A 27,182-nucleotide genomic window follows, 5' to 3' on the forward strand; every position below is an offset into this window, starting at 1 on the left:
GAATTCTATAAAATACATAGTAATCTATAGTGACAAAGCAGATCAGTGATTTTCTGGGGAAAGGGGTGGAGCCAGAGATGGAGTACAAAGATCTCAAGGAAAGTTTTGAGAATGATGGAAATGTTCGTTATTATTGATTGTGGTGATTACACGGGTATATATCAAAACTGATCCAACTGTGAAGTTCAAGTACGTGCATTTTATCATACTTCAGTTGTACCTCAATAATATTGTACCAAAAGTAAGAGGGGGAAAGGAGAATCCAACTTATTGGCAAAGGCAATGGGTAGCGCTATGGTTTCTGTTTCCAGCCTTTTGATAGATAGACAACCTAATCGTTTCACTGTAAAACACTTGGAAATGATGGGTAAACTATTAACAAACATCCTCGTTAAGTGTATTTGACTTCACTAGAAATGAACCCAAGTTTGTTCTACCTTTTTGGAGAGTAGAGGGAGAAGTTTCTGGTCCCTAAAGCAAGGCACACAAGGACAAGGACTTGGCTCTCCGAGGGTGGGATTTGGGACTGAGACTTCCCCATATTCCTACAGGCACAGAAGCACTACACCCTCAGTGAAGGGCTGGTCCAAAAAAAAGAAATTCACTTCTTGGCCCAGGATGAAAATAAGGAAGCTCTTCCACCTTGGGAAAGGTCTCCTCTGAGAACATGTAACTTCCATGTGGATTTAGGATTTGACTTTATACTACCTCTGTAGTCAGGTAACCTCAAAGCAGAGAAATGAACTTAAAAGTGGTCCAGCCTGGAAATGTCCCTGAGGCACCTGACAGAAAAAAAGACAAAGCTCCTCGGTATGGCAAAAGCCTTAATCAAGCCTCACAGGATTCCCGCGATAATACCCCACTGAAGTGACCTCACAATACAAAATAACAAAATACGTGAGAAAACTAGAAAGGCAATATGTGTGCAAAAGTATAGCACTCAGGTAACACTTTTGTTGCTAAATATTAGAATTTTTCTAAGCAGAGCAAAAAAGTAGCCCCATAAAATCTGATGCCTTTTTCCTCTGGTGCCTATTTTCCAAGGACATACTTGGAACCCCATTACAAAGAGAGAATTATATTCACGAAATGAAGGACGCAAGTTACAGAATGATACGTATAAACTGAGACTTGGTTTTGAAGAAAAAATATAAAGGTTATATATTTGTGCATATAACAGAGTATGGAAATATATACACCAACGTTACTGAAGAGTAGGATTTGAGGAGGATTGACAGAGAAGAGTGTAAACACCTGTGTATTTATCTGATATCTTTTTCTTTTCTGACAATGAGTATTTGTAATTTATTTAAATAAAGGAAAATATTTTAAAGAGCCATTTCGTTTGAAACAACAATAGCAGGTATTCTGTCATTGAAAATAATGGACAAAACCCAATTTTCCAAGTGCGGTACAACTGCTAGCTACAGGGAAGTCAAGCAATAGACAGAGGTGGACAAACCCAAAGTTCTTTGAAAAATCCTGTTTTTCATGCTTCTCTTCCTTTGGCATTCTGTCACCTAACATGTAATTATTCAGAAGCTGTTTTTCAGGAAGCGTCCCCTTCTGAGAATAATGCTTATTGAGAACTTGGACATGATTCAAGAACTGACTGCAGGTCCCAGTTGCCTTACACAATAAACTTTATAACTTGCCTCCAAAGAGATTGGATCACACCATTAGAAAACATGGAGAGATCATCCCCTTGTTTGTGCTTGGCTTAGATTTAATCAGGTAACCAAAGAAATTCTAGTCAAAGAAGAATGATTGCATATAAAAACATATGAATATGCAAAGACTAGCAACTCTACATTTTCAAAAATTGTCTGATGTCTTGTTAAAAAAAAGATGTCTTGTTGAAAAAGAAGTCTTATAAGATAAAGATACAGTTTTATAGAAGAAATAATTTGCTATAGTTTCAAAGTTAAAAGGCTTCTTAGAGATAAGAGGGATATAAAATATAGGAAAAGAGATCATTTCCAAGACAGAATAAAAAAATGGATAGATAAGGGATTTTTTGTTGCATTGCAGTTTAGCATGTGAAAAAATCATTTTAATGCAGTACATCTCATAATAAATATATGAATTATGAGACTGAGCTGATTCCAGAGTCTCCTTTTAATGAAATGTATCCTCCCACTGGCCAAATTTGGGACATGTTGAGCATCAAAAAGAACAATAACCGTAAGTGATTGTAAAGAATCAAATGAATAAAAATCCACGAATCCATCATCATATTTTAAAAAGAGAAAGGGAAAAAAAACAAGGAAAGTTCTTTTTTTGTAGAATGTCAGCTAGTAAAAGAAGAAAAGATACTTAGAAAACCATTTTGCATCCCCAAGGCAATAACTGATTCAGGCAAGGATCAGCCAAGTAAACTAAAGCCATTAAGTGGAAGGTTATGAAGAACAGGATATCCACACACACTACCAAAGAGTCACCCACAAACACTAACCATCTGCAAAGAGGAAAAACAAAACCTTTATAGTGGAGAAAATTCTGCTCACCGACTTGACTCTTAAAGGGATCACTCTTAAATTCAGTAATAGTAGGGCAACCTGATATTCTGTTTCTTGACGTGAAGCAATAAAATACACAAGATCACTAGTGAAATCTTCTTGCCAAGAATGTTTAACCTGAATCCAATCAAGCCTTCACAGTTTACAGGAAATAGAGGGACTAGAAGATGTTAGAAGACAACATAAAGAAACAACCAAATTCAGAATGTGGGCCCTTCTACAAGACAACTGCTCTGACTTGAAAAACCCAATGTCATTTGAAAAAAATATGGAGAGGCTATTCCAGACTTAAAAGACTAGGGATCTAGAACCAAATGCAACGTATAACATTGACTGAATCCTGGTTGGGAGGAGCAGGGAAGCTGCTACTAAAAAATTCTTGAAACAAATTGGGAAATTTGAATAGAGATTAAATTTTTGATGATAATAAGAATTATTGTCAATTTTCCTTAGGTGTGATCATGGTGTTGTGATTATATAGGAGAATCTCCTTGTTCTTCGGAAATACATACTTAAATTTTTAGAGATGAAATATCATGATGCCTGAAATTTACTTTAAAATAATGTAGTAGCGTGGTGGGGAGAGGGAGGATTGCCAAAATCTTTGACCCACAAAACCAGCAATATGGTTTTATCTAATATATATCAATACATAAAGAGTGTTAAAGCAAGCATGGCAAAATGTTAACAATTGTTGAATCTAGGTGGTGGCTGTACAGTTGTTTATTGTACTATCCTTTCAACTTTTCCATGTTGAAAATTTTTCATACTCAGAAGTTGAGGGAGAGAGGGGAAGTCTTCTCAGAAATATTTTCCTTAGAAGAGATCAAATGTACCTTAAAATTTAAAGAAGCACCTTAACCATTCTAAAGAAGTAGCTTGCTTTTCCTCATTTGTTTATTCACCATCCATTCCAATACTCCTAAAATCTGCCTTAATTATTATTGCAAATAATATTCTAATGCTAGAATAGGCCTAATATAAATCTCACAATAATCAGCACAAGATTTATAGGTGTAAACATCTGGTTTTATACCCAAATAACAAACTTAACAGCAGTAAAACAAATCGTTTATTACAGCATATAATGCGTTATATTAAATTTACACAAAGATATATAAAAACACATACTGTTTATATCATACAGTCATTTAACATCAACAGGAATATCAAAACAAATACTACTCATGCACAAAACATGCATATACTGGTATAAAAAAAGGAATTTTACACAATACTGTTTACCAAAAAAAAAATTTTTTTTTTAAAAGCCCTTCCAAACAGGGTCAGGGGTCCGATCTGGACTGGATTGCACTAATACGTTTGGGCTAATGCTTAGGTGGCACAGTGCCCCGCGAGCAGTTCTGAGCTTGGAGTCGTACCCAAGGGTTATTTCACTAGGAGTGAATTTCTTTGTACCCGATGACCAAAATGTTATCCCAAAGGCAAGTCTCCAAGGGAGGAATGGTTGGATCTGCTGCAAATTAGGGAGGAGGAGAAAGGCATCAATGTCGGGTAAATGGCCCTAGAAGGGGTTACTGTAACCCGGGCCTAGGCACCAAGTGTGGCAAAGGTTTTAGTGAATCCTTTTAAGGTATTACCAGCCTCCCTATCCAGGTCACCTCTCTGGATGTAGGGTCTGGTCTTCAAGTTCTGGGTCCAGTAAACCAAAGAGTTCTGAGGAGAATACAGAATGGGGATACATCCGAGAAAAGAAGAGTATATAAAAAACTACAGAAAACCATGACTGCCCCTTGTATCTACCTCACACAATTGTATGTGATACCCCCAACAGGAAAACCCTCATGGAGACGCTGCCCTAAAGAACCAAAGCAGCAAATGTATGTCCTAAATTCCATCCACCTGACCTCCAGATCAAAAGGTCTCATCCCATTAGCACTTGACCATCAAAACCTGTGCCTTCACAGATGCTCACAAAATGTCAAATAAAAACCATCTGATACCACAAAAGTCACTATCACCACCATTAGAAACTCAATATTCACTTCTAACCAGCAAAGACATTCTTTACCTTCCACTAAAGGCACTAGGCACTAGTGTCCATACTTGACGAAGATGAGACATAATTCACCTCGGTCTTATCTAAACCAAAGGAAAGCATTCCATGGGATTATTACGCACAAAACAGTAAGACGCCGCCGTTTTTTCGGGAACTAGAAAAACCCCACTTTCTACACCAAAGACGTTACTCAAACGGTCGTCATCAGTTTCAAAGAGCCAGACCGAAAGCGCAGGATTTTCTTCTTGAGGTTGTGTGAAGCCTTAATTTTGACGAAGGTTTTGGTGGGGTTGTGGCGAAGGTCCGGGGCCGGGACCGGCTGCAGAGGGAGGGTCTGGACAAACTGGGACCAAATCAAGCCTCCGCTCTCCTCGGAATCGCTAGTGCTGGTGCTGTCGCCCACGAACTCGCCCTCGCTCACACTGGACTCGCTGTCGCCGAAGCAGTTCGTGGTGTAGTTGCTGCGCTCGTCCTCGCTGGTGTCCAGCACGGTGGAGTGGAACAGGGACTCGCACTCGGCCGAGTACTCGGAGTCGCTGGCCGCGTAGGCATAGGGGCTGGCGTAGGGCAGCGGCCTGGCCGCGAACAGCCCCGTGGGCTCCCGGCGGCCCCGCCGCGCGCGCCGCAGCGCCTCCTCGTAGGACACCTCGGCGGCCGACCTCCACCGCCGCGAGTCGGTGCGCTTGTGCTTGGGCTTGGCCACCACCGCCTCCCGGCCGTGGCCGTGGCCGTGGCCGCGGCTCCCCGCCCGGTGGCCCGCCCCCAGCGGCCGGCTGGGTGGTCCCACGTCGGACTGGCCGCCCCCGCCCCGCCGCCCCTTGGCCGGGGCTCTCCGGAGTTTCTTATTTGTATCCGCATCATCGGGGAACCGACACTTCTTGCCGGCTGCCCGGCCTTTCTCCCTCACGGCGGGCAGCGCGCTCTCCGGCCCGTGGACGGCCGGGGCCCGGGGCTTCAGAGCAGAGCCCCTCGGGGTGGCCACGGGCCGTGTACCCCGGGGTGGCCTGACGCTGGGCGGCTGCGCCAGGACCGGCGGCGCCTTCCCCAGAGGCCCTTCCTCCAGGCTCTGAGAAGAGCCCTCGCTTCTGAAATCCAGGGCAGGCCGCTCTTCCACTGGGAAAGCGGGAGACACCAGAGCGGAAGCGGCGGGAGGGGGCGCCGTAGGGAGAGCCGGCGGGCTGTTTTTCTGTGGCACCTTTTTCAGTGGCTGGACCACCTTGTTCTCTTGCAGCGAGGCGGGGACCTTCCCAGGGCTCTCTTTTGGGGAGGCAGCTGGGATCTGCCCGCTTTCCTTAGGAGACTCCCCTACCCCAGCAGGGGGACACCTAGCAAGTTCCTGGGAGGCTGGCTTGGCATTTTTGGGCAGATGCTTACCTGGAAGTTCAGTGGCAGTGCCTGGGGAGATGCCCTCAGGCGCGGGCAACCTCTTGCTTTCCAGTGGTTCTGGCTTTGATTCTTTTGACCACTGTTTCAGTGGGGACAACGTCCCATTGTCCAAAGAGGGGACCCCGCCAGAGGGCAAAGGCAGCTGTTTAGAATTCTTAAGGTTCCCACCGTTGCCCTGTGAGACGGCCGCAGTCACTCTGACACAAACGCTCCCATTCCTCAGAAGCCCCTTGGTGGGGTCAGCGTTCACACTGGTTCTCGGCTTGTTGGTCCTTACAGGGTGCGTTTTTTTCTGGACCAGGCTCAGAATGTAACCATCCATTTTCTTACTCGATGAAGGATGGGGAGCAGACCACAAACTGCTTGGAGAGGGTAAGGAAGTGTCCGTCTTGACGGCATCCAGCTCAGATCCGACACAAATGTCGTTGGCATGGCTACCGAGCCTCTCGTCTTCCCTCAGGGGATTGCCGGTCAGGCAAAGGAGGAACATTGGGCTCTGCACGGCCACAGCATGAAGCGGACTGGGGTAGCGATACACATCATTCCCGTTTTTAGACACCAGATCACACTGGTACTTGGGATTCACATCTGCAATGACACCAAGGGAATTAGACTGTGATGTGGAGGGGGAACGGCCAACTGCCACAGTGGCCTTCTTTATATTCCAACCATCCTATGAGATCTGAAAAACATTTTAAAGGTACACTCTGAAGAAATGAATTGGTCAGCACCATCTCGCCTCTGGCCAGTTTCTACGAAGACAAATTCATGGGTAGAGGGAGAATGCCGAAGAATCAACAAATACTCCACAAGCTATTCTACTATTTCACATACAGTTCACACTACTGGGTGATGGAAGAAATAATTAACAAAGGAATTTTTAACAAGCTATAACTCTGAAGGAAAAATACAGTCATTAAAAATGCTTTCAGGGCTTCCCTGGTGGCGCAGTGGTTGAGAGTCCGCCTGCCGATGCAGGGGACGCGGGTTCGTGCCCCGGTCCGGGAAGATCCCACGTGCCGTGGAGCGGCTGGGTCCGTGAGCCATGGCCGCTGAGCCTGCGCGTCCGGAGCCTGTGCTCCGCAACGGGAGAGGCCACAACAGTGAGAGGCCCGCGTACCGCCAAAAAAAAAAAAAAATTCTTTCAAACTATTGAATAATATGGGGAAAACACCTTAAAGTGGAGTGAAAATCATAATAACAGACTATTGATTATAGTTTTATTAAGACTGGATATATTCAAAGAAAAAAGCCTGAAATGAAGCACACCAAGATGCCAATAGAGCACTAGCATCTCAATGTGGTGGGAAAGCAAGTAATGTTTACTTTCTTCTTTATTTTCTATTTTCTAAATTTTCAGTAAATATGTACTGCATTATAACTGGAAAAATAAATGTTTTTTGAGTTGTTCTTTCTCTAGGCCACTCTCCCTTCTGTGTTCTATTCCTGGTTTCCCTTTAAAATACTTCAGATAAACTATACTCTCTATGGGCTTCCTCCTCATTTTTAATTTTTTTTTTTAGACCTAATTCTTAATGACATGTGTTCTAGTATAACTGTCAATTGAAAGGTCAGGGTAACCAAATTTCAATAGAGACTAATTAAATTTAAATAATAATCACCCTATGTTTTCAATAGTGACACTAAAAAATAAAGTACAATATTTCAGGAGGGAATTCTTGATGATGTTTTAAAAGACTGAGTAGTAGTATTAATGAATAAATTTCCCACATCTCAAAAATGTAGCTGCCAAAATACAATGACATCAAGCTTTCTTACTTAATTAAATGATTTTGTTCTCATCTTGGCATACATTATAAATATCAAATCCCCTGAATGACCTTTAGTTAGAGAAAATCAAAGTTTTTGTCACTATTTAATTTGTTGTCCGTTATAATTATATTTATTCACTCAAATATTGAAAACACACTACATGCTAGGTTCTACGTTGTTAATTTAAGGGAAAGCTCCACGAATTCCAATGATAATTAGCAGTTGGGGGAGGGGGGCGGGGAAGGGGGGAATACAGTCTAGACTCAGAAATGATATGATCCATTTGTAAACAAAAGATTATTGTAAAATAAAAGTGCCATGTCCCCAATCCCACCTCCACTGCCAATAAATAACGTGTTGTAAGAAGGGGAAACCTCTCTAGCTAATATCCTTGCCCATCCCTCCTCACTACCCCAAGGCCTATCCTTGTCTTACTTTAAGCCACATTAACCTAAACGACATCTTTCATCTCTTTTTCCTCCATAAAGTTAAGGAAACAAACAGGCATCCCAGCTGGCAAGGGCCAGCCCAACTGTCTCAATTATGTGAAGATGTGGCATTTGGGATAGCAGGAGTCTGTCTTTAAGGAAAACCTATACCAAAGTACCTTTAATAGGTTTATAAAATTTCCCTCTGAAACCAGATCTGCAGAGTGAAAGGGAGCAATTACCAATGAACTTGAGGCCCAGATACTCTAGATAACACAGATTTGTGCTTCACCAATCGTTTGCTGCTAACAACACACACTGTACAAAGACATCAGCCAATTAGCAGCCTCAGTTGTTTAGTGTTATGTTTGCATTGCCTGGACCTCAGAAATCCAACCTTTTACCCAAGTGGACAACACATACAAACCAAGGGTGCAGTGACTTGTGCCAGGACCCACAGCTCCTCTAACTTCCATATTTTCTCTGATCTTCTGAGGAATCGTACTAAAGCAGAACTAAGGAAGGTGTCCCGAGTTTCAGCAACAACTCTGCCATTCAGCAAATGAGAAGCCTCTGACAAAGGCATATGAAACCAAATTCCTCCTCTGTTCGTTAAGAAGGTTGAACAGAACAATTTCTGGATTCCCTTGGTGTGGTGGAAAAACATGGACCTGGCAGATAGTCCTGAGCTTGAACCCTGCCTCTGTCACTTACTCTCTATATAACCTTAAGCAACTCACCTAAGCTAACCTCAGCAGGCCTCATTTTTCTGATACATAAAATGGAGCTAACAACACTTGCACCCTGAAGAACTGTCAGGAGGATTCAAAGCAGATAAACATATGCAGAGCACACAGCAGTGTGTGACACATGGTGGAAATGCAGAAACTCTTCCTGTATCAACAATGGCATGATTCTCTCTAGAGGTCACTGCAAGAATAGCCCAAAATGGGCAACATGGTCTAGGGGATCTCACCCTATCCACCTGCTAAAAGAAGAGAGCTGCCATCATGCAAGGCATTCTGGAGAACACGGAGGGGCCACTGCTACCAGAAGTGCCAAGCAGCTCTTAGCCAGGCTGACAGATATATTTATCTTATTTTATATATATATATATATATATATATTTAATGTAAGCTTTAGCTTTAAATGAGTAACAGAAGAAGAAAACAGATCCAAAGTAATTTTGAAAAGAAAATGCAAACAACTGAACAGCAAAAGCTCAAAAACAGAGCTCAAGAACTGTAATATTGGGACAGGATTTCTAAAACTAAGTCATCTTGCTATCATCAGAATATAAAGCCAGGTGATACCCAAAGAGGACTGGAATAGTGGTGATCTTGATTCTAGATGCAACTATGGCACTAAATGCAGAAAGCTGATGAAATTCTCTGAGCCTTTGTTTTTCATCAGTAGAAGCTAGACAACCTTTAAAGACCTTTGACCCCTTCCAATTAAAAATGTCTATCAATTGTAAAGAGTCTTACCTGCAGATTTGGGGCAACCATCTGAGATAGTCAAGGTTGCCTCCAAGGGGCTGCAAAAACAGGTGCTGGAATGACAAGTGGATAAACACTCACTAAAGACGGAGTTCGAGGAATTGGAAAGGGATCCCGAAGCCCCATCACTCAGTTCATAAAACCCTACAAATAAAAAACACCATTTGGGATTAAGATCGTATCAAGCAATAACACACATTTGTGCCTAAAAGGAAAAGGGGTAATCATGTAGAAAAGGTAGGAAAGGGAGAATATGAGAGGGAGGGGCACCAATTTTGGTTCACGGGATTTAGTGTCCTGACTTTATGGTTTCATTTCCAGCAGTCTTTGGAAAAAGGCAAAAAGCCCATAACTATGGGTATGTTTCAAAGCTGAGAGCACCCTCACTCTCAAACTGACCTTACTCCGAGACCCCACCTTTAAAGATGTGCAAGGAAAGAGACTTAGATCTGTCAAACTTCAACTTTTTCATGAACATTTCAGAAAGAATAACTTGAAGAGAAAAACGAATCTATTTAAGTAGCCAAATGGTTTAAAAGAAAAAAAGAACACACTTTTGAAGTGGTCTCAGGAAGTTGAAGTGTGACTAATTTTCTAGCCCAGTTCTGACTTTCTCAAGTTTCAAAGGAGGAGCACTCTTCCAGAAATCTGAATAGAAGCTTTTATTTTTAAACTCAGGAGACTTCAGTCAGATCAATCTCATTATTAAAAATTTTGTTGTCTAACGAACTTATCTACGAAACAGAAACAGCCTCACAGACACAGAGAACAGACTTGTGGTTGCCAAGGGGGAGGGGAGTGGGGGAGGGATGGATTGGGAATTTGGGATTAGCAAATGCTAATATTATATAGAGAATGGATAAACAATAAGGTCCTACTGTATAGCACAGGGAACTATATTCAATATCCTGTGATAAACCATAATGGAAAAGAATATGAAAAAGAATGTATAGATACATATAACTGAATCACTTTGCTGTACAGTAGAAATTAACACAACATTGTAAATCAACTATACTTCAACAAAACAAATTTTTAAAAAATTCGGTTTTCTGATTTTGTTTCCCTCTTATGCAACTGAATGGCAGACTTCTCTTGTTTTGTTTTGTTTTATTCTCTCTGCACTGGAAACGAACTCCACTGCCATTTGCAGGTCTGGGAACGCCAAGCACAGGGGGCCAAGGCAGAACTCATGACCGCAGAATTCCTCCTTGTGCTGCCACACTCACCTGAGCTGGGGCGGCTGTCTGTCTCCAGGTGTTCCTCAGATGTCTTTTCCACATCCAGTCTCAGGTCACTTATCTGCTTGTCGAGTTCCTGCAACTGGTTCAACAAACCAGCATCTCTTCTCCTCAAACAATTCTGATTAGGGAGAAAGGGAGAAAGGAAAAACAAACACATTTTGGTGACAAAGAACCAGAAAGTCTGGCTCTAAGTATTCAAATTACCATCTGAAGAGTTCCCTAAGTCTTCCAAAACCAAAATTTTTACTGGATGACCTGAAATTAAGAAAAACTTCAAGAATATGTCCTACGTTGAATTCCACCTTCTCACATTTTGTGGTGATATAGTTTCTTCATAAAAACAAGACTTGCTTTTAGTTTCAACTAATATATATATATATATAAACTTACTTTTTATAGGTAGTATGAGAAAAACCCACTGAGATTTTTCAAAAAACCTCTGTGTACAGCCAGTTTTTTACAGAACAGTACTTCACTGTAGACTCTTTAATTTGTCAGAGTATAACAGATTTCCTACAATACACTATAATCTTATTTAGGTGAGATTTTCTGGCCAAATGTCCTGCAGAGTTTTGTTTTCTATTAGTTGCTTTGTGGGGTTTAATCAGTCTTAGGGCCTTTGAAAGTGAGAAACTAATACCAATAGCCAGTGCCAAGTATAATGTGAGCTGGCAGAATCCAAAACCCTCAAGGGAAGGTCCATCAAGATTTGAACTCAGCTCGGGTTTCCAAAGGTGACAGACCGTAGTGCTAACTCACACCGCCACCTAGTGCTTCCTATTGCTGGGGAAGCAAAAAAACAAAACTCAAAAGGCATCTGGTTCAAATCACAAATGCCAAGTCTACAAATGAAAACAGTACCACAAACACTGAGTGGACGGGAATTCTCCTGACATGCTGCCTTGCTCCCCTCCAGGGGTCAACAGGAATGCGCCACTCACAGTTGTGAGATTCATGAAGACAAGAAGGTGCTATTGTATAAGACAATGCACACAATGTCAATGACAGGCATAACCAGTAAGAATTGGCTCAAATCAGTGTCTGCTACCAAAAAACACAGCAAAATGCCAAAACAGAGGTATTGCACAAAGCACCATATACATATTGTACCCCCTTACAAAACAGATGCATATGAATCTACCCCTCCTGTCTGTTCTTTGACTTAAAAAGCTTGGAGACATAACATGCTTGTTTGTTAGAATGAGTTCAGAAAAAATGAACCAAACAAGTCGAAGCACTTTGACGCTCAAAAAAAGAGACAAATTCTCTGAAAAGAGATAATACAAGAAAACACTTGACAAATAACCACACAGCATCACTGTTGGTAATCGTAGGAGGGACATTATCTAGCATGCGTCTAGTTTCAGATAGTATCACATGGTCAGATAAGGATTTTTTTTTTTCTCCTGTTTTCAAAACTACATTTTTGAGGTCACCGAAACAAAGCTGCCGCCATTACTCTGAGGCTGGGTCAAAAGCTGTTCATCAATACATTAAGCGCCGAAGTTCTTTTTCTTCCCCATTAATGAAGACGGCAGAGAATGTCTGAGACGCTGACACAAATCCAATGATAAGTGCTCCCTGAGAGCAGGTTTTTCTCTTCGCCCACCTCCACCTCAAGTCACAGCGAGCAGTACATATAAAATATGAGGGGAGGGGGCACTTTCTCCAGACAAATTTCCATCATTTGCATCGGTTTTAGCCGCCTTATACAAAAGGGCTTCTATCTTAAATTAAGCAGCAGCCCCGGCAAAAGCTGGCAGGCTGGGGAAAGCCTTGGGAGGGGCAGGTTCCCCGCGGCCGCTTCCGTGTAATCGTAAAATTCGGCATTGGACAGTCAACCGCGCCACAAGCCCCCTCCTCGGCTTTTGTCCCCTCTCGGCGGGAGACCATGAAGCCAAGAAGCTCCCCAAAGAAATGCTATTTTAAATGAGGCTTTGCAAACCTTCGGGGAGAGGGCACGCTTTCGTCTAACTGGAGAGTTTGAAGGTAACAACCAGGAGACTCCAAGAATTCCAAAGGCAGAGCAGGAGGGGAGAGCAGCCACCCCCGCCCGGCCGTCCGCGCGGGGTTGCCAGCCCCTTACCTGACACAAAGCGGGCACACGCCGGGATCGCGTGGGCGTCCGCAGCCCACGCGCCGCGGGCGCCCTCGGGAACCCGGGTCAGGGGGGCACCGGGCGGGGGTCCCGGGAAGCCAAAGGATTTCCCCAGTCAGAGGCACCCCAGCGCCCACCGCAGGCCACCTGCCCGACCCCGGCCCGTCTGCAGGGACAGCCGTGCCCCACCTCAGGGCACGACCTACCAATTGCTTCCGCAGCAGCAAGATGTTCTCCTCCAAGAACTTCTCCTCCAGGCGGCTGCGCTGCGCCGCCTCCCCCGGCAGCTCCCCGGCGCGAACTGCAGCTGGCCCCGCGCCCCCAGAGCTGCGCAGGGCGCCCCGGACCAGCAGCTCCTGGCGCTGGCGCAGGTACTCCAGCTCCGCCAGCCCGGCCAGCGTGGCCTCCTGCCGCTCGCGGGTGCGCTGCCGCTCCGTGTCCGCCTCGCCCTTCTCCCGCCAGCGCCCCTCGGGCTCCGCCGTGCGCTGCTCGCCCCGGACCGGCGCCGGCGGCTCCAGCTCCCTCGCCGTCCCGGCCGGACTCGGTTTCATGGCCCCCAACCCTACAGCGCGCACCCGTCCCCGCAGCCGGGCCGCCCGGGCGGAGGAGCGGGCGCTAGGGCTGCGGCCGCGGACTCATGCCTCCCGGCGGCCGGGGCGGAGACCCGGAGCGCTCGGAACCCGCGCGCGGCCGCTGCCTGCGGCCGTCCGGGACCGGGCGGCGCCGTCCGCTGCCGCCACGCGTCCCTCGCCGCGGCCCCGCAGCTGATAACGCCCTGCCCGGCGCTACGTCACGCGCGGCGGCCCGGCGAACCCCCGCCCGGCGCCCGCCTCCCCGCGCCGGCCCCTCGGTTGCGAGGCCCGCTCCCCCCCGGCTTCCCCCTCTAGTGTCAGGGGCGCTGCTCGCGCTCGGCGCCGGCCTCCTCCTCGCCGGGCCCTCCCCGCTCCTCCCTCTCTCCTCCCCCGCTCTTCCCGCGGGCCTCCTCGCCCCCTTTTCGGGTTTACAGCACCCAGTTTTTGCCTCGCTCCTTATTGGTTCTTTTCCCTCGCACAAAGCAAGGGGCGAGCACCTCGAGCCCCAGCATCCTGTTACAGTCGGCCTCGCAGGCAGGGTCCGCGAAGGGACGCGGCAGTTGGGCTCCCCAGAGAACTTTCTGAAACTCGACCGAGTTGAAGCACACAACGTTAACCCTTTCCCCACCCGTCCACTGTTCGTACCCACTCAGGCTGATTTAGGTTTCTTTCACCTTACCCAGCAAGGTACAGCGAATGTATTCAAAGACCATTTCTTGGGTTTGGCTTTTTGGACTCCAAGTTGTAAAGGCAGGCACTACAAGGCACAGTGCAACGTTGTCCTAAAACTGTTTCACTCTTAGTTTTGTTGCTGCTGTTTTAATCTTTTCACGGAAGGCATTTATCAATAAAATTAGGCAGGAGGATGTCGCTCTATAGCAAGCGATTGCATCAGTTCTTTTGCAAGCACCGGGTTTATTGAGTCCGCGCGCCTGCGCGCTTTGATTTTTGTTTGAGTTTTTTATTGTTGTTATTTAGTCTGCGATCACAAGAACTCTGACTCTGAAACCAGACTGCCTGAATCTGAATCCCCTTTCCAGCCAAGACTAGCTGTGCAGGCAAGTAACTAAACCTCTCTGTGCCTCAGTTTCCTCAAAGGTAAAATGGAGCTACTAACAGAAGGAGCCTGTTGTAAGAATTATAATAATATACAGTATATAATATATATGGGAGTAGGGGTGTTTACAACGTGGCAGGCACATAGATAGTAAAGGTTATATGAGTTGTATCTTTTTTTTCCTCCAGAGGGACTAATAAACTTTTCCCCTGCGGTAGCATTTGTGGTATGGCCATCTCCGCTTGGGACACTGGTCACAGGGAATTTCAGTGGGATGGGGTCTGGAAATGCCACTAGCTGGCTTGTCCAGGGAAAAGTACCATATCTCTTTTAAACAGCAGTACATCCAAGAGCCTCAGAAATCGAATCCAGCAAGTCGCAATTTGCTGAAGTTCAGGCAAAGTGTTGTGTGAAGGAGTGCATCCTATATCATTATTTCAGACTCTTACACCTTTACCCAGCTGCTTAGCCCTGCTAAGAATTCTCCATTTCTCCCCTCTGCGTAGTCCAACCTTCTTCCCTCCAAGATCAGTTCAGTTCTCTCCTCTGAACTCCTGTTAACTGTATGAATATTTGATTCTTACCAAATGCTATTTGTATGGTTACTTATATGGGTATGTACACTTACATCTATGTACGTAGGTGTTTATGTGTATCCCTTCTCTCCAATTACATTATTAAAGTTCCCTGAAGGCAGTGGTTGTTTTAACATCCTCTTAGTATTACTGTGCTCAGGACAATGCCTTTGCAAGCATTCAAGAAACTGCAGGTTGGTTGTAAATTGTTTTTTCATTAACATACTTTCCAACTAACTTAATAGTACCCATTTAATCTCTGCAACAAATAGAGTCAAGTTGACATGTACCAAAAAACAAAAACAAGAGTTCTCTTGCCACCCTCCATTGACTTCCCCATTGCTGCCCCTCACAGACTAACTGGAACTATAACTACAACTATGATTCATAATCAACCAGATTGTATATTAGATCTAAAAATGGAATTATGCTTAGGTGCTCATCAACAAACAAAATTAATTCCATTCAGTTCACCTATGCTTTATGCCTCCTGTGTGCCAGACACCATACTTGATAATACAGGAACGAAATTTTCCTCCCTAATTTTAGTAAGGCACTAAAGAATAATGACTAATCCTGTCTACCAAATGCCACTCACCCATGTCCTCTGTCATTGTCTCATTCTACTCATTTCTAGGCAAGCTTCTTGCTTTCTAGTGCTGAATTCCTTCTGGCTGGGTGGAATCTATTATTGTGGCCTGTGTTATGTCACACATCGACAGCTATATTTATATAGTTGAGGGGGGAAAAAAGCTGAAACATGTTTTTACACACTACTAATAAATCTTGTTAAAGCAGACAAGTCGCTGTGTCTCCAAAGCTCCCCACCTCCCAAGCCCCCTACCCACCAAATGCCACTTTGAGCTGGCTCATTAGTCCAAAGCCAACCATTTGCCCTAACAGCTTGTACATCTCCATGAAAAAGTGTTCCCAGCAAGTTTCAATATTAAAAGTAATGTATTCAAATGGTTCTGCCAATAAAATGGTCGCAAATAGGAAAAAAGGTCATGCTTTCTAAAGTGTCCATTACACATTAATAAATAATGCTGCTCATTCACGCGCCAATTAAAACAAACTCAGGCTGTCACGTGAAGTTAGAAGCAAGGAGCTCAATGCTGTAATTGTTTTTCCAGGAAAACTCGCAATGTCGTCAGATTAAGTGTGCCTGGTTGGGTTGCCCCTCTTCTCTTCTTAACCCAACAGCCAATTTTTCTCCTCTCCAATTTAGTCCTCTGGCTTTCTTTCCACTTTGATTCTTTGTTTTGGTTGCAGGTATTTGGGACGCAGTTTAAGATAATCACCCACTGTTCACTGCTCCCTCCTGTCAGAGACAGGATCTCACTTCCCCCTATTTTTTTTTTAATTTTTATTTTTTAATTTATTTTTGGCTGCATTGGGTCTTCATTGCTGCACGCAGGCTTTCTCTAGTTGTGGCGAATGGGGGCTACTCTTCGTTGCAGCGCGCGGGCTTCTCATTGCGGTGGCTTCTCTTGTTGCGGAGCACGGGCTCTAGGCGCGCAGGCTTCAGTAGTTGTGGCACGCGGGTTCAGTAGTTGTGGCTTGCGGGCTCTAGAGCTCAGGCTCAGTAGTTGTGGCCCAGGGGCTTAGTTGCTCCGCGGCATGTGGAATCTTCCTGGACCAGGGATTGAACCCGTGTCCCCTGCATTGGCAGGCGGATTCTTAACCACTGCGCCACCAGAGAAGTGTCCCCCCACCCCCACCCCCCGATTTGATTTTTCTTTCCCTTTCTTTTTAAAGCAAGTGCTGGTGCTTCTTCCTCCTCTAACGCCAGTTCATCTTCTTTGTAGTATCGCTCAGCTCTCCTTTTGCTTTCCCTGGAGGCCTCTGTCTTCTCAGGCAAACTGCTAATCGACGCTCAGAAAGTGTGACATTAAAGACGGGGTGGATCTGCTGCCCAGAAGATCTGGAGAGTAAGATAAAGTTGCCAGCAAGAAAAAGAGTCTTGACTGAATATATCACAGTCGTGTAGCTTATGCTTAAAGATATTTCCTGGGCAGAGTCAGAAAGGGTCCCTCAGATCACACAGTCTGACGCTTTGCCCTTGGGCAGAACAACTCCCAACAGCAACCTCACAAAGTCTGAGCACCACTGTACAAATGCCCTTATCCAGCAGTGAACATTCTTTTGCAGCCAAGCAAAGTAAGGAGCATCAATTGCACGTTTTGCTATAGAGCAAAGCAACAAAATGATGCCTTGCAGCTTTTATGGCCAAACACAAATGATGTAATTGGGAAAAGCTGTCTCCGAATAGGAGGGAAAAAAATAAAGGGCAATCCTTTGAGTTGGGGTGATGACCACCATTCGAGGGACTGGGATCAAAGCTCCAGCCAGACATCAAAGCCCATCTGAGTCTAATGCCAGAAGAGCCACAGTGAATTAAACTTCATATATAAACTAATTATAGCCTGACCCCACAATCAGGCTTCAGTGAGCACGTAGGGGAAAGAAAGCAGACATTGAAACAAAAGATCAAGAGAAAAGAAGGTTGGTAGCGAAACTGGGCAACATCATGGCCCTGACCACTTTACAAATCTTTTGAGGGCAGAGGGGAATCAGGGAATGGCAGCGGAAACAGCAAACTTTTGACAATGCTGGTCTTGTCTGCAAGGCTATGAAACAGCTTCTTCCACCCTCACTGACTCGTGCACTACCAGAGGCATCCTTATTCCTGGAAGAAAAGGTTATCTTTTAGCTCTTTTTTAGCACTGTGAAAGAAGTTCCCCGGCACCAGATTTCTGCTGAAGGAGCGAATGCAAGGTGATTCCATGAAGTTTGGGGGTGGATTCCCAGCACATCTGTCTGGCAGTGCCTGGCGCTGCCCACACTCTCAATCACTGATGTCTCCACCAGCTTTGGACTTCAGTCCCTTAGCGCTGCCGTTTCAGCTGGTTATCTTTACAGATGGAAACGCAGCATAGCAACCGTGCAAATACCCTAGAACTACTTGCTCTGGTAACACCACCATGAAATAAGACTACTTCATCCCTAGGCAAAATTTAAAAGTGTTTCAATTACAAGTGGCCTCTTTAAACAATTATATTCAGTGGATTTTGCCCTTACTCTGACTTATTGGGACCAGTCACCAATTATTTGAAAGTTTCAATCCCATGAACTGGCAAACCATTGCACATCTGATTTGACAATCCAAAGAACATTTTCAGTCATATTTTTTTGTAGATAAGCGTTAGTGATTTCTTAAAATCACAAAGTCCAAATGTATATAACCTGAGTCTCTTAATTAAGAGAAAAAAATTTAAAGCAGGCATTCTTATAAGATAAAATCAAATATATACCATCATCATTACGTTGCACCTCTTTGAGTGATTATTCATGTATTCAACAGATATTTGAGCACCTAATACATGTCTGGCGCTGGGGACAAAATGGTAAACAAATCAGACATAGTCCCTGCCTTCATGGAGCTTAAGGTCTAGGAGGTAAACTGACACTAATTAATTACACACATCTGTGAGATATATATATATATATATATATATATATATATTTCCAAATTGTGAAACTACCACAATTTGCAAAATAATATAGTGGGATGTGTAAATAATTTCATATTTTAAGAACAGAGAGAAAGGCATCAATATAAATTATCCTTGGAGACTAATATTTCTTTTAATCCTGTCTAATTGTGTCATCTTAACAAGTAAATTATTGATATTGTATTAAAAAACGGCACCCACACTTCATTTTTCTTTTTTAAAATAATATTTTCAAAGCAGATATAGTCTATGATTCTATCCAAAAAGTAATACTCAAGTGAAATCACACACACCCCTCAAAATTATTGACCTTTATAAAAGTTTTTTACAGAGAAGGGAATCTTATATTTAACTTTCCATCTTTTTAAAAAATAGTTACTCTCCTTAGAGCTACATTTGAAATGTCTATAGGGAGATACTTGATCTATAGCAAAATAACAAAATTTTCATCTAAATATCATTCATTAAAAGGTAGTAACTAATATATGTAAGTAAACTTTAAGATAACTAATTTCCTTACAGATCTGTTTATTACCTTTTCCTCAGAATAATCTCAGAAAGGAGAAAGCTTCGCTCCAGTGCATGGTACTTTGAGCGATTTCCAGTGTGGTTTCCGATCATCATTTCTACACCAGCGAAGGGAAATGACCAGGTGATGCTTTGCTGGAGAGCTCTGGTTATTCAGGTGAAAGCAGAGGTTTCTGCTTTAGGATTTAGACAGTAGGTCCAGTTCTTTCATTTCCTTTGCTCCTATGAACCTAGACTCTCTGAGGCCAGGGAAAAACGGAACCAGAACTTATAACGAGCTCCCACCCTGAGTTCTGGGCCGGTGTTTGCCTCCAAGACCCACAAAGCCACTTTAATTAAGATCCCTCGGGGGGCCTCAGGACCCCTGTGGAAAAGTCTAGAATGCCATTATCGCCCCGAGAGCGCCTGAAAGCGCAGGCTGCCGCCTGAGGCTTAGGTGGCCTCGCCCCACAGGGAGCCGCTTCCTCTAATGCCGCTGCACCTCCGCGGCAGCGCCCGCAGTGTGAAGAGTAGCACGTCCACTTCAAACAGAAATCGAGCCTTGGGTCTGTTTGAGCGGAGGGGAAGGCAGGGGGTGGTGAAGAGCCGCAGATTCAAAGAGAAGTCAGCTGGGATGACAGGCAGCGGCTCCAGCCCCCAGAGACTGAAGCGGCTGACAGGAGGCCGAGGGGCTCCGCTTCCATCTCCCTCTGCGCCCCGGGGGTCTCTCCCTCCGGGGCCGGGACTCTTTGAAGTCAGGGAGGATGGTTTTGACAACAGATGGGACAATTCGCTTCTGTTCAGTTTGGTCCGTGCAGACTAAATCCAAACAGAGTGGGGGGAGTTTTGCCTCGTGATAAAGAAACGCTGCCATCTTGTCACACCCAACTCTTCCCCCTCCCAGGCCCCATGGAGGAATTTGGTTGACCCTCTCTAACCTTTAATACATGCTGTTTCCACAGAAGAAAGAATCCGATTCTAACATAGCACTCACTGTTGTGATGAGAGGATGTACACTGAGGGTCAGGCCAGGCTGGATTTGAACTCCAGCTGTGCCCTACTCCATGGCTGCACCACCATACACTGGTGTTGCCAACTTGGACCTCTCTCAGCCTCGTTTTACTCATCTGTAAGATGGGCCTTATACCTAACCTTAAAGGGAGGTTGTGAAATGTCTGGAAATAAATGTTGGTTACCCCGAAATCCCCAATGTTACACGTGCTTGCGCCCTCCCACACACAGAATGGACATTTAAGGACGTTCCTCTCAGATATAAATTATCATTAACCATTGCTTTGCCAGTTTTCATATATTGCTTCGAAATTTTTCCTAAAGCATACATGTCATATTGTTTTCAAAACATTTTATCTGGTTTTGAACTGTGATTTCACCCACTGGCACTTGAGGCTGCCGAGATGAAACACAGGGATCCTGCCCTTAGAAACTATATGGACCCACAGAGCAATATGGTGCATTGGAAAGAGCATACATAAGCTTTGGCCGGCGTTCAACTCCTTAAAGAAGTCTTTTAATCTCTCTGAGCCTCAGTTGCCTTATTTGTAAAATGGGATCACAGTTAAGTCACAGACAGTATATGAAGGATCTGGTACATTATAAATGCTGAAGAACGGTGTTCTTCCTTCTTTCTTCACCTTCATCGTTTATCTGAGGTATTATTTAGGTTAATGAAGTTTATTTGGCCCCTTCCTTTTTTTTGCGTGGCCTCTGATTATGGAAAATTTCAAAACACAAAAGTAGAGAGAATGGTATGATGAATTCCCATGAAACCATCACCCAGGTTAACAATTAAAAACAGATTATGAACAGGGCACATTTAGAAATAAATATTTTGATAATTTGGGGCTCAACGGATATAAAATAGAGTTACAGATTAAAGCCGTATTCCCATCTTTAGTTTAATGCCAGGCGTATAATAAGCATTCAATAAATGCTAGATATTACTATCATTGTTATCACTTATTTTTTCCTAAACGTATCCAAAAACCTTTTACAGACCTTATATAATACACCTTTCATCCAAAGGGGGCAAAGCATTTCCCACAATCCTTACAGTAAATCATGATGTGGGGAGATGAAGTTACCCTGAAGAAAAAGCAGTGGAGTGATTCTCACAGCCTCTCAGGACAAGACCCCAGTTACTGGTCCCGTGGTTCTTGTTCTTGTGCACCAATGCCTTTTCCCCTCGTGCTCTGTCTCACCTGCTGAGCTTGGCAGTGAGCTCCTTGAGAACTGGATTCATGCCTGATGCAGCTTTACCTCTGCAGGGAAAGTGGCTGGGTGAGTGCTTAATGCTCAAAGTCATAGAGTCTGGAACAAAGTACTATTAGGAAAAGAACTAATTAAGCCAAATTAGCTTGAAAATTAATTAAAGCATCCCCAACGTCTAGACTGAGTTTCCTTCATTTGGGTTAGAGAGGCCTTTTTTCATGAACAACTAAATCTACTATGATACATAGATTAAAAGTACTGGAACCTTTTGGCCATTATACATAGAAACACTGAAGCCAAGAATGTGAATTCAAAAACTCATAAGTAAATTCTTGGCTTAATTAGTGTTGCCTCTTATTCAATTTGACTTTAAACTCCTCAAGGGCAGGGACAAATCCTACTTCCTTCCTCAAGGGCAGGGACAAATCCTACTTCCTCTCTACCTCCCTCAGAACAAAGCCAGACACAAAGCAGATACTCACCAAATGCTTGTTTAATTCAATCGCCTTTCAAGGTAGATTGAGATGGAATCCCCTGTCTCTGACGGACTGACTTTGGAAAATTCTACAAATAGATATCTAGAAACAAAACTGGGTACTTTTCCAGTCAGCTCCACTTTCAGAAACAACTTCTGTAAGTTTGTGTCTTTTAGGAAAATATTGAGGAAACAGGAAAAAGAGGAACCATTCCATTTCTGAAAAGATAAGAATAAATTCTGATAAAGACAAAAGGCATTTGGGGTCAGTAGAGTTAAAACAAACTCAGACTGCCCAGCCTGTTTGAAGTTGACAAGAAACAGAGAATGACCCACTAGTCCATTATGGAGCAGAAAGCAACTTAATCAGCATTTCATCAATGAGACAACACCATGGGGTAGCCCAGCCAGGCCAACTGGCACTGCGTAAAAAGCCATGGGTATTTTTACCCAAAGAGCATTTCTACCTGAGCACGTCTGTGTGTGTTTGTGTGTGTGCTGCGTATAAGGATAAGGAATGGCAGGGGGTATCACTAATGTGGGATCCATGCTTTCTTATTGCTTCCCATAATGGAATTCCTATGAAGATTCTTAAAAAATGGTTTCATTTTCTTTTGTCATTAATTCAGGTTTACTCCTTCATGACAGTTTGTAGCACCTCACAGAGTCCTAAGAACGTACTAGGAGTTTAATTAAATGCTTGTTGCATTGGGTAGGTACAGGGGGTAGAAATCACTAATGTAATATTAAACAAATGCATTTCCACTGAAGACATACTTTGGTGAGGGCTCTTCTAACTGAAAATGTTTCCTTTCCTATGCTATCGCTTATATGTGGAATCTAAAAAAATGATACAAATGAACTTACTTACAAAACAGAAATAGACTACCAGACGAAGAAAACAAACTTACCGTTACCAAAGGGGAGTGGGGCGGGGGGTGGGTAATAAATTAGGAGTTTGGGATTAAAATATACACACTACTATATATAAAATAGATAACCACAAACACCTACTATAGAGAACAGGGAACTCTACTCAATATCTTGTAATAACTGTTAATGTAAGAGAATGTAAAAAAAGAATATATATATATATAATTGAATCACTTTGACATACACCTGAAACTAACACAACATTGTAAATCAAATATATTTCAATAAAATTTTTTTTTTAAATGGTTCGTTTCCAAAGATGGCTGCATGTGAGCCCACTTCTCTGAGCACAGAAAGTTTTATGTTAAAAACTGTTCCAACCTCAAGCCCTTCTTCCTAGTTAACCTGCACCTGGAAAAGACCCAAATATACTCTGACTGACGCTGGGTCCTTCTCAGGATTTTTCCAGGAAGCCAGGATCTTACCTTGCCAACTGCTGTGGCTGCAGCTGCTTCAGTCAACTACAAAGGGAGGGAAATCTGGGGCTGCTGCGTGACCCGTGTCCCTCCAGCATCAGGCTGCCCTTTGCACCTGGAGGATTTCACTGGCTTAGGAAAAGCAACACAGGAAAAAAAAGCCCAGAGCTTACAAGTATACCTTTTCCTTCCCCTTTTAGCTCATTTCCACATCAAAGAATTAAGTTTCTCTATTTTCAATAGAGCTGAGGCCATTTTAGAATTACAACGCATACCACTCTCTTAATCTGGACCAACTGTGTCTCCTGACACTGTCCAAACCACATCACCCTCTCTTTCCTCCCTCCTTCCTTTTTAAATACCCCCTCTCCTCTGAGGACCCCAAATAAGCATCTTGGCAATGGAAGGCAGTAGAAATTAAAGTGGATCTTTGGCATATCATATCCTGTTGAAGAAACACGGAAAACTGAGAGCTGTTTAGCGTGTGACCCAAGCGGGGACTTTGACCCTCAATAATCCAAGAAGGCAAGCATGCAGGTATGTTGCCATGCATCACTAGGTAATTGCTTGAATTCTCGGTCTTTACAAAAAGTTTGTCATCCCGTCCAACTTGTCTTCTAAGAAAGAATGAAATTAGCTCTTTACCTTTCCCCCATCGTCACAAAGAACAAAACCCCAAAGCTAGGTGATTATGTTTCAGGCCCCTGTATATCCCTTCTGCCCCATATGTTCTGACTGGGAGCCTATCAGAAGAATGTGAATAATGAGGTTACGTTTTCTTTTGACCCAGCTGTTTACAAACAAAGCTCTTCCTTCTAGGAAAGGCAACGACATTTAAATTGCTGAAAATTATCAGCCTCAACTCATCGAAATTTCATTGCAGTGCTACTCATTCAGGAAATGGGAACCATGAGAAGTTTCCCTTTTTTTAATTGCCACCAGATGTGGCATACAGAGTATCTTTATTAAAATATCACACAGTAGCCAATGCCCTACAATTTTTTCTTCTGACAGTTTGGTCAGAAAATGAATAACAAACCACTGATCAGAGAAAAAGAGCTCTAGATGTTATCTGGGAAATTGCAAAGGCCTTCACCTGCCCCCAGAGCCTCCAGCCACCTTGCCCTGCCTTACCTTGTCTTTTTTCCATAGCACTTAACACGTTATTACACTATATGCTTATTTATTATGTTCATTATTTATTGCCTGTCTCTTGCTAGAATGCATGTTCCATAAAAGCAGGGATCTTTGTTTTGTTCACTGATATATCCCAAGGGCCTAGAACTGTGCCTGGCACACTATGCCTGCTCAAATATTTGTTGAGTGAATGAATCAATGAGTCAGTTTGTCCATTCTTTTTTTTTTTTTTTTTTTTTTGCGGTACGCAGGCCTCTCACTGTTGTGGCCTCTCCCGTTGCGGAGCACAGGCTCCGGACGCGCAGGCTCAGTGGCCATGGCTCACGGGCCCAGCCGCTCCGCAGCATGTGGGATCTTCCCGGACCGGGGCACGAACCCGTGTCCCCTGCATCAGCAGGCGGACTCTCAACCTCTGCGCCACCAGGGAAGCCCTGTCCATTCTTTTTATTATTATTATTTTTGAAGTTTTTATTGGAGTATAGTTGATTTACAATGTTGTGTTTGTCAATTCTTACTGGGTCAAAATCTCTAGGCCTCACCTCGAAAGTGGCACTAATGCCACATATCCTATTCCACACAGGTATCATCAGAAGGATAATCCCAGTCTTAATTCCAGATACACTTTGTCTCGCTCCCTTTACCCTGCTTCTCTTCCGAGAGTATCTATTTTTGTCAATGACAACAAAATCTACTAGTCCTAACACTAAAATTCTTATTCTGTTACACTTCCCTCTTCATCCCTCAGATCACTAAGTCATCAAATTCCTGAAGGTGCTTCCTTTCAAATGTCTCTCCGATTTGTCCCTTCCTCTCTATTCTCATTGCCCTTGTCTACACAATTATCACCTCAAATAGATTCCTAATTGATCCCTTAGCCTCTAGTCTCTGCCCCCTACAGGTTCTTTTGCATATCATAAGCATCGTTTTGAACACATCAGTCCTCTTCCAAAGCCAGCTGTGATCTGGCCCACCTAGCAAACCTGACCTTCCTGAGTGGTCAAATGGTCAGGAGTTAAGTCTTGAAAAAATAGAAAGTGTTGCATAGGCAAATGAGTTATGATACGTAGGGGGAGGGGACAGGATCGCAACTGTCAGGCTAAGGCGCTTGAACTCCATCCTGGAGACTGACTGGAGACAGAATTCACGGTCTATTGCAAGATATTTCTGACTATTAATTCAACAATTATCTACTGTGTATCCACTATATCTCTGGCAGTGCTGAAGGTGCTGGGGATACAGGAGGGAATAGTTTTTCTTGGGATTCTGGGACAGGTAGAGAGAAAACAGCAAAGACTAATAACAAGCCTCTGTCCTTGTGCTCACTTGTCCCCAGAGGCCCCAGACACTCTCAGATTTAAAATAAGCACAGTTAGCCAGGCTAGTCATCACTTCACCTATTCTCTTGCTCAAAGCTGCTGCTGCTGAAGACTTGGGCCACAGGTTAGTTAGGAAAAAGAAAAGAAATGTTTTGTATAAGTCATGAGTCAACAAACTTTTTCTGTGAACAGCCAGACAGGAAATATTTTAGGCTGTGGACCTTACACTGACTATCACAATGACTCAACTGTAACACAAAAGCAGCCACAGATAACACTTAGACAAGTGGGCATGGCTGCATTCCAATAAAACTTTATTTACAAAATCAGGCAGTGGGCAGATTTGGTCAGTTAGTTCACTGACCTCTGCTCTAATATATTAGGATATTTCAAATCTAATGCTTTGTTTTAATTAGGGAAGGTAGCATGGAGGAATGTAAAGATAATGAGTTTTGGAGCTCAGAAAACTGGAATAGAATTCCAACTTAACAACAAAACCTGGGGCATTAGGAAAATAAACTACAGCTTCCTAATATATAAAATGAGAAGCAGCATAGCATGGTGGCCTGTAGAGTCAGTCTGCCTGGGTTCAAATCCCAGCTCTTCCACTTTCTACTTTTGTGATTTGGGGCAAGTTTCTTAATCACTCTGAGCTTCAGTCTCCAGCTATTTTCAGGGGGATGAAAAATTCAACCCTCTTCATTTTGAGGATTAAGTGAGATCATGCATATTAAGCGCCTGGAACAGCGTAAGCACTTGATAGCTGTTAGCTATTATTACTGTTATTATTACTGTAATATTACTGTGACTTTCCTAAGGAGTGGCTATTGAGCCATTACCAATACAAGTATTTGTTTTCTTCTTTCAGAGACTAAAAACAGACAGGAGTTGTCCTGTTCTTACACTTTGAACATTTTTCACACAACTACAGGAAGCTGAAGTCACCTTGTAAAGCAGCCCCTGCTTTTTCAAATGTTTGCATGTAAGTGGATTTCATAGTCTGAAGATTATCATGCATAATATATTATGCTTATGTCAGCATTAAAATTTTTCCATTGATTTTTCTCTCGCCTCCATCAGGGGTTTTGTTGGACAGGACTTTGTCTCAAGAGGAGGCTGATTTTGCTTATTCCGAATTGTGAGCACAAAGAATTTCTTTCAGGCTTAGTGTCTTTAAATCAACTTATGTGGTTTTTGTCTCCAATTACAGCCAAGTTAAAATTCTCCAATACACACTAAACGTCCCTTCCCGGGTTAGACAGGCATAAGACTGTCCCAATCCATTCAACACCATCAGGAGAAAACAGGACTGGATTTTGGGTGTCTCCACCCAGAGCACCCTGTCCTCCTGGCAACTGGCGCCAAAACTGAGGAAAGAAAGTAGATTCATGAGTCTAAGGAAATCTTTTACTCCAGGGTGCTGTACCCAGGGTTTAATCATAATGGACGAGTAACCTTTCAAAGCACACACAGAAAAATAGAT

The 27,182-nt window shown here is 43.6% G+C and overlaps 1 protein-coding gene and 1 long non-coding RNA gene across 2 annotated transcripts; both read right to left on the reverse strand.

Moving 5' to 3' along the window:
- Positions 1-3,560: 3,560 nt before the first annotated feature.
- Positions 3,561-13,601, reverse strand: DACT1 (dishevelled binding antagonist of beta catenin 1). The gene is made up of 4 exons (XM_060167040.1): positions 13,174-13,601; positions 10,855-10,987; positions 9,614-9,769; positions 3,561-6,513 (listed from the first exon to the last, which is right to left on the reverse strand). The coding sequence occupies exons 1-4, from the start codon at positions 13,516-13,518 to the stop codon at positions 4,730-4,732; spliced, it is 2,418 nt and encodes an 805-aa protein (XP_060023023.1). The 5' UTR covers positions 13,519-13,601; the 3' UTR covers positions 3,561-4,729.
- Positions 13,602-21,103: 7,502 nt separating this feature from the next.
- On the reverse strand, positions 21,104-23,363 carry LOC132529959 (uncharacterized). The gene is made up of 3 exons (XR_009543620.1): positions 23,256-23,363; positions 21,905-22,116; positions 21,104-21,472 (listed from the first exon to the last, which is right to left on the reverse strand). It is a non-coding gene; the product is annotated as an uncharacterized LOC132529959 (long non-coding RNA).
- Positions 23,364-27,182: the final 3,819 nt, after the last annotated feature.

The sequence above is a fragment of the Lagenorhynchus albirostris genome, chromosome 1 (genome assembly GCF_949774975.1).
Source record: "Lagenorhynchus albirostris chromosome 1, mLagAlb1.1, whole genome shotgun sequence".
Classification (NCBI taxonomy): domain Eukaryota; kingdom Metazoa; phylum Chordata; class Mammalia; order Artiodactyla; family Delphinidae; genus Lagenorhynchus; species Lagenorhynchus albirostris.

What these genes read in the sequence shown, in the direction of transcription:
- DACT1 (XM_060167040.1), bottom strand. Translation starts at nt 13,518, where the DNA reads ATGAAACCGAGTCCGGCCGGGACGGCGAGGGAGCTGGAGCCGCCGGCG. An exon ending in AGACAGCCGCCCCAGCTCAG is followed by an intron (nt 9,770 to 10,854) that starts GTGAGTGTGGCA and finishes TTTTATTTGTAG; the next exon opens with GGTTTTATGAACTGAGTGAT. An exon ending in TGGTTGCCCCAAATCTGCAG is followed by an intron (nt 6,514 to 9,613) that starts GTAAGACTCTTT and finishes GTGTCATTGCAG; the next exon opens with ATGTGAATCCCAAGTACCAG.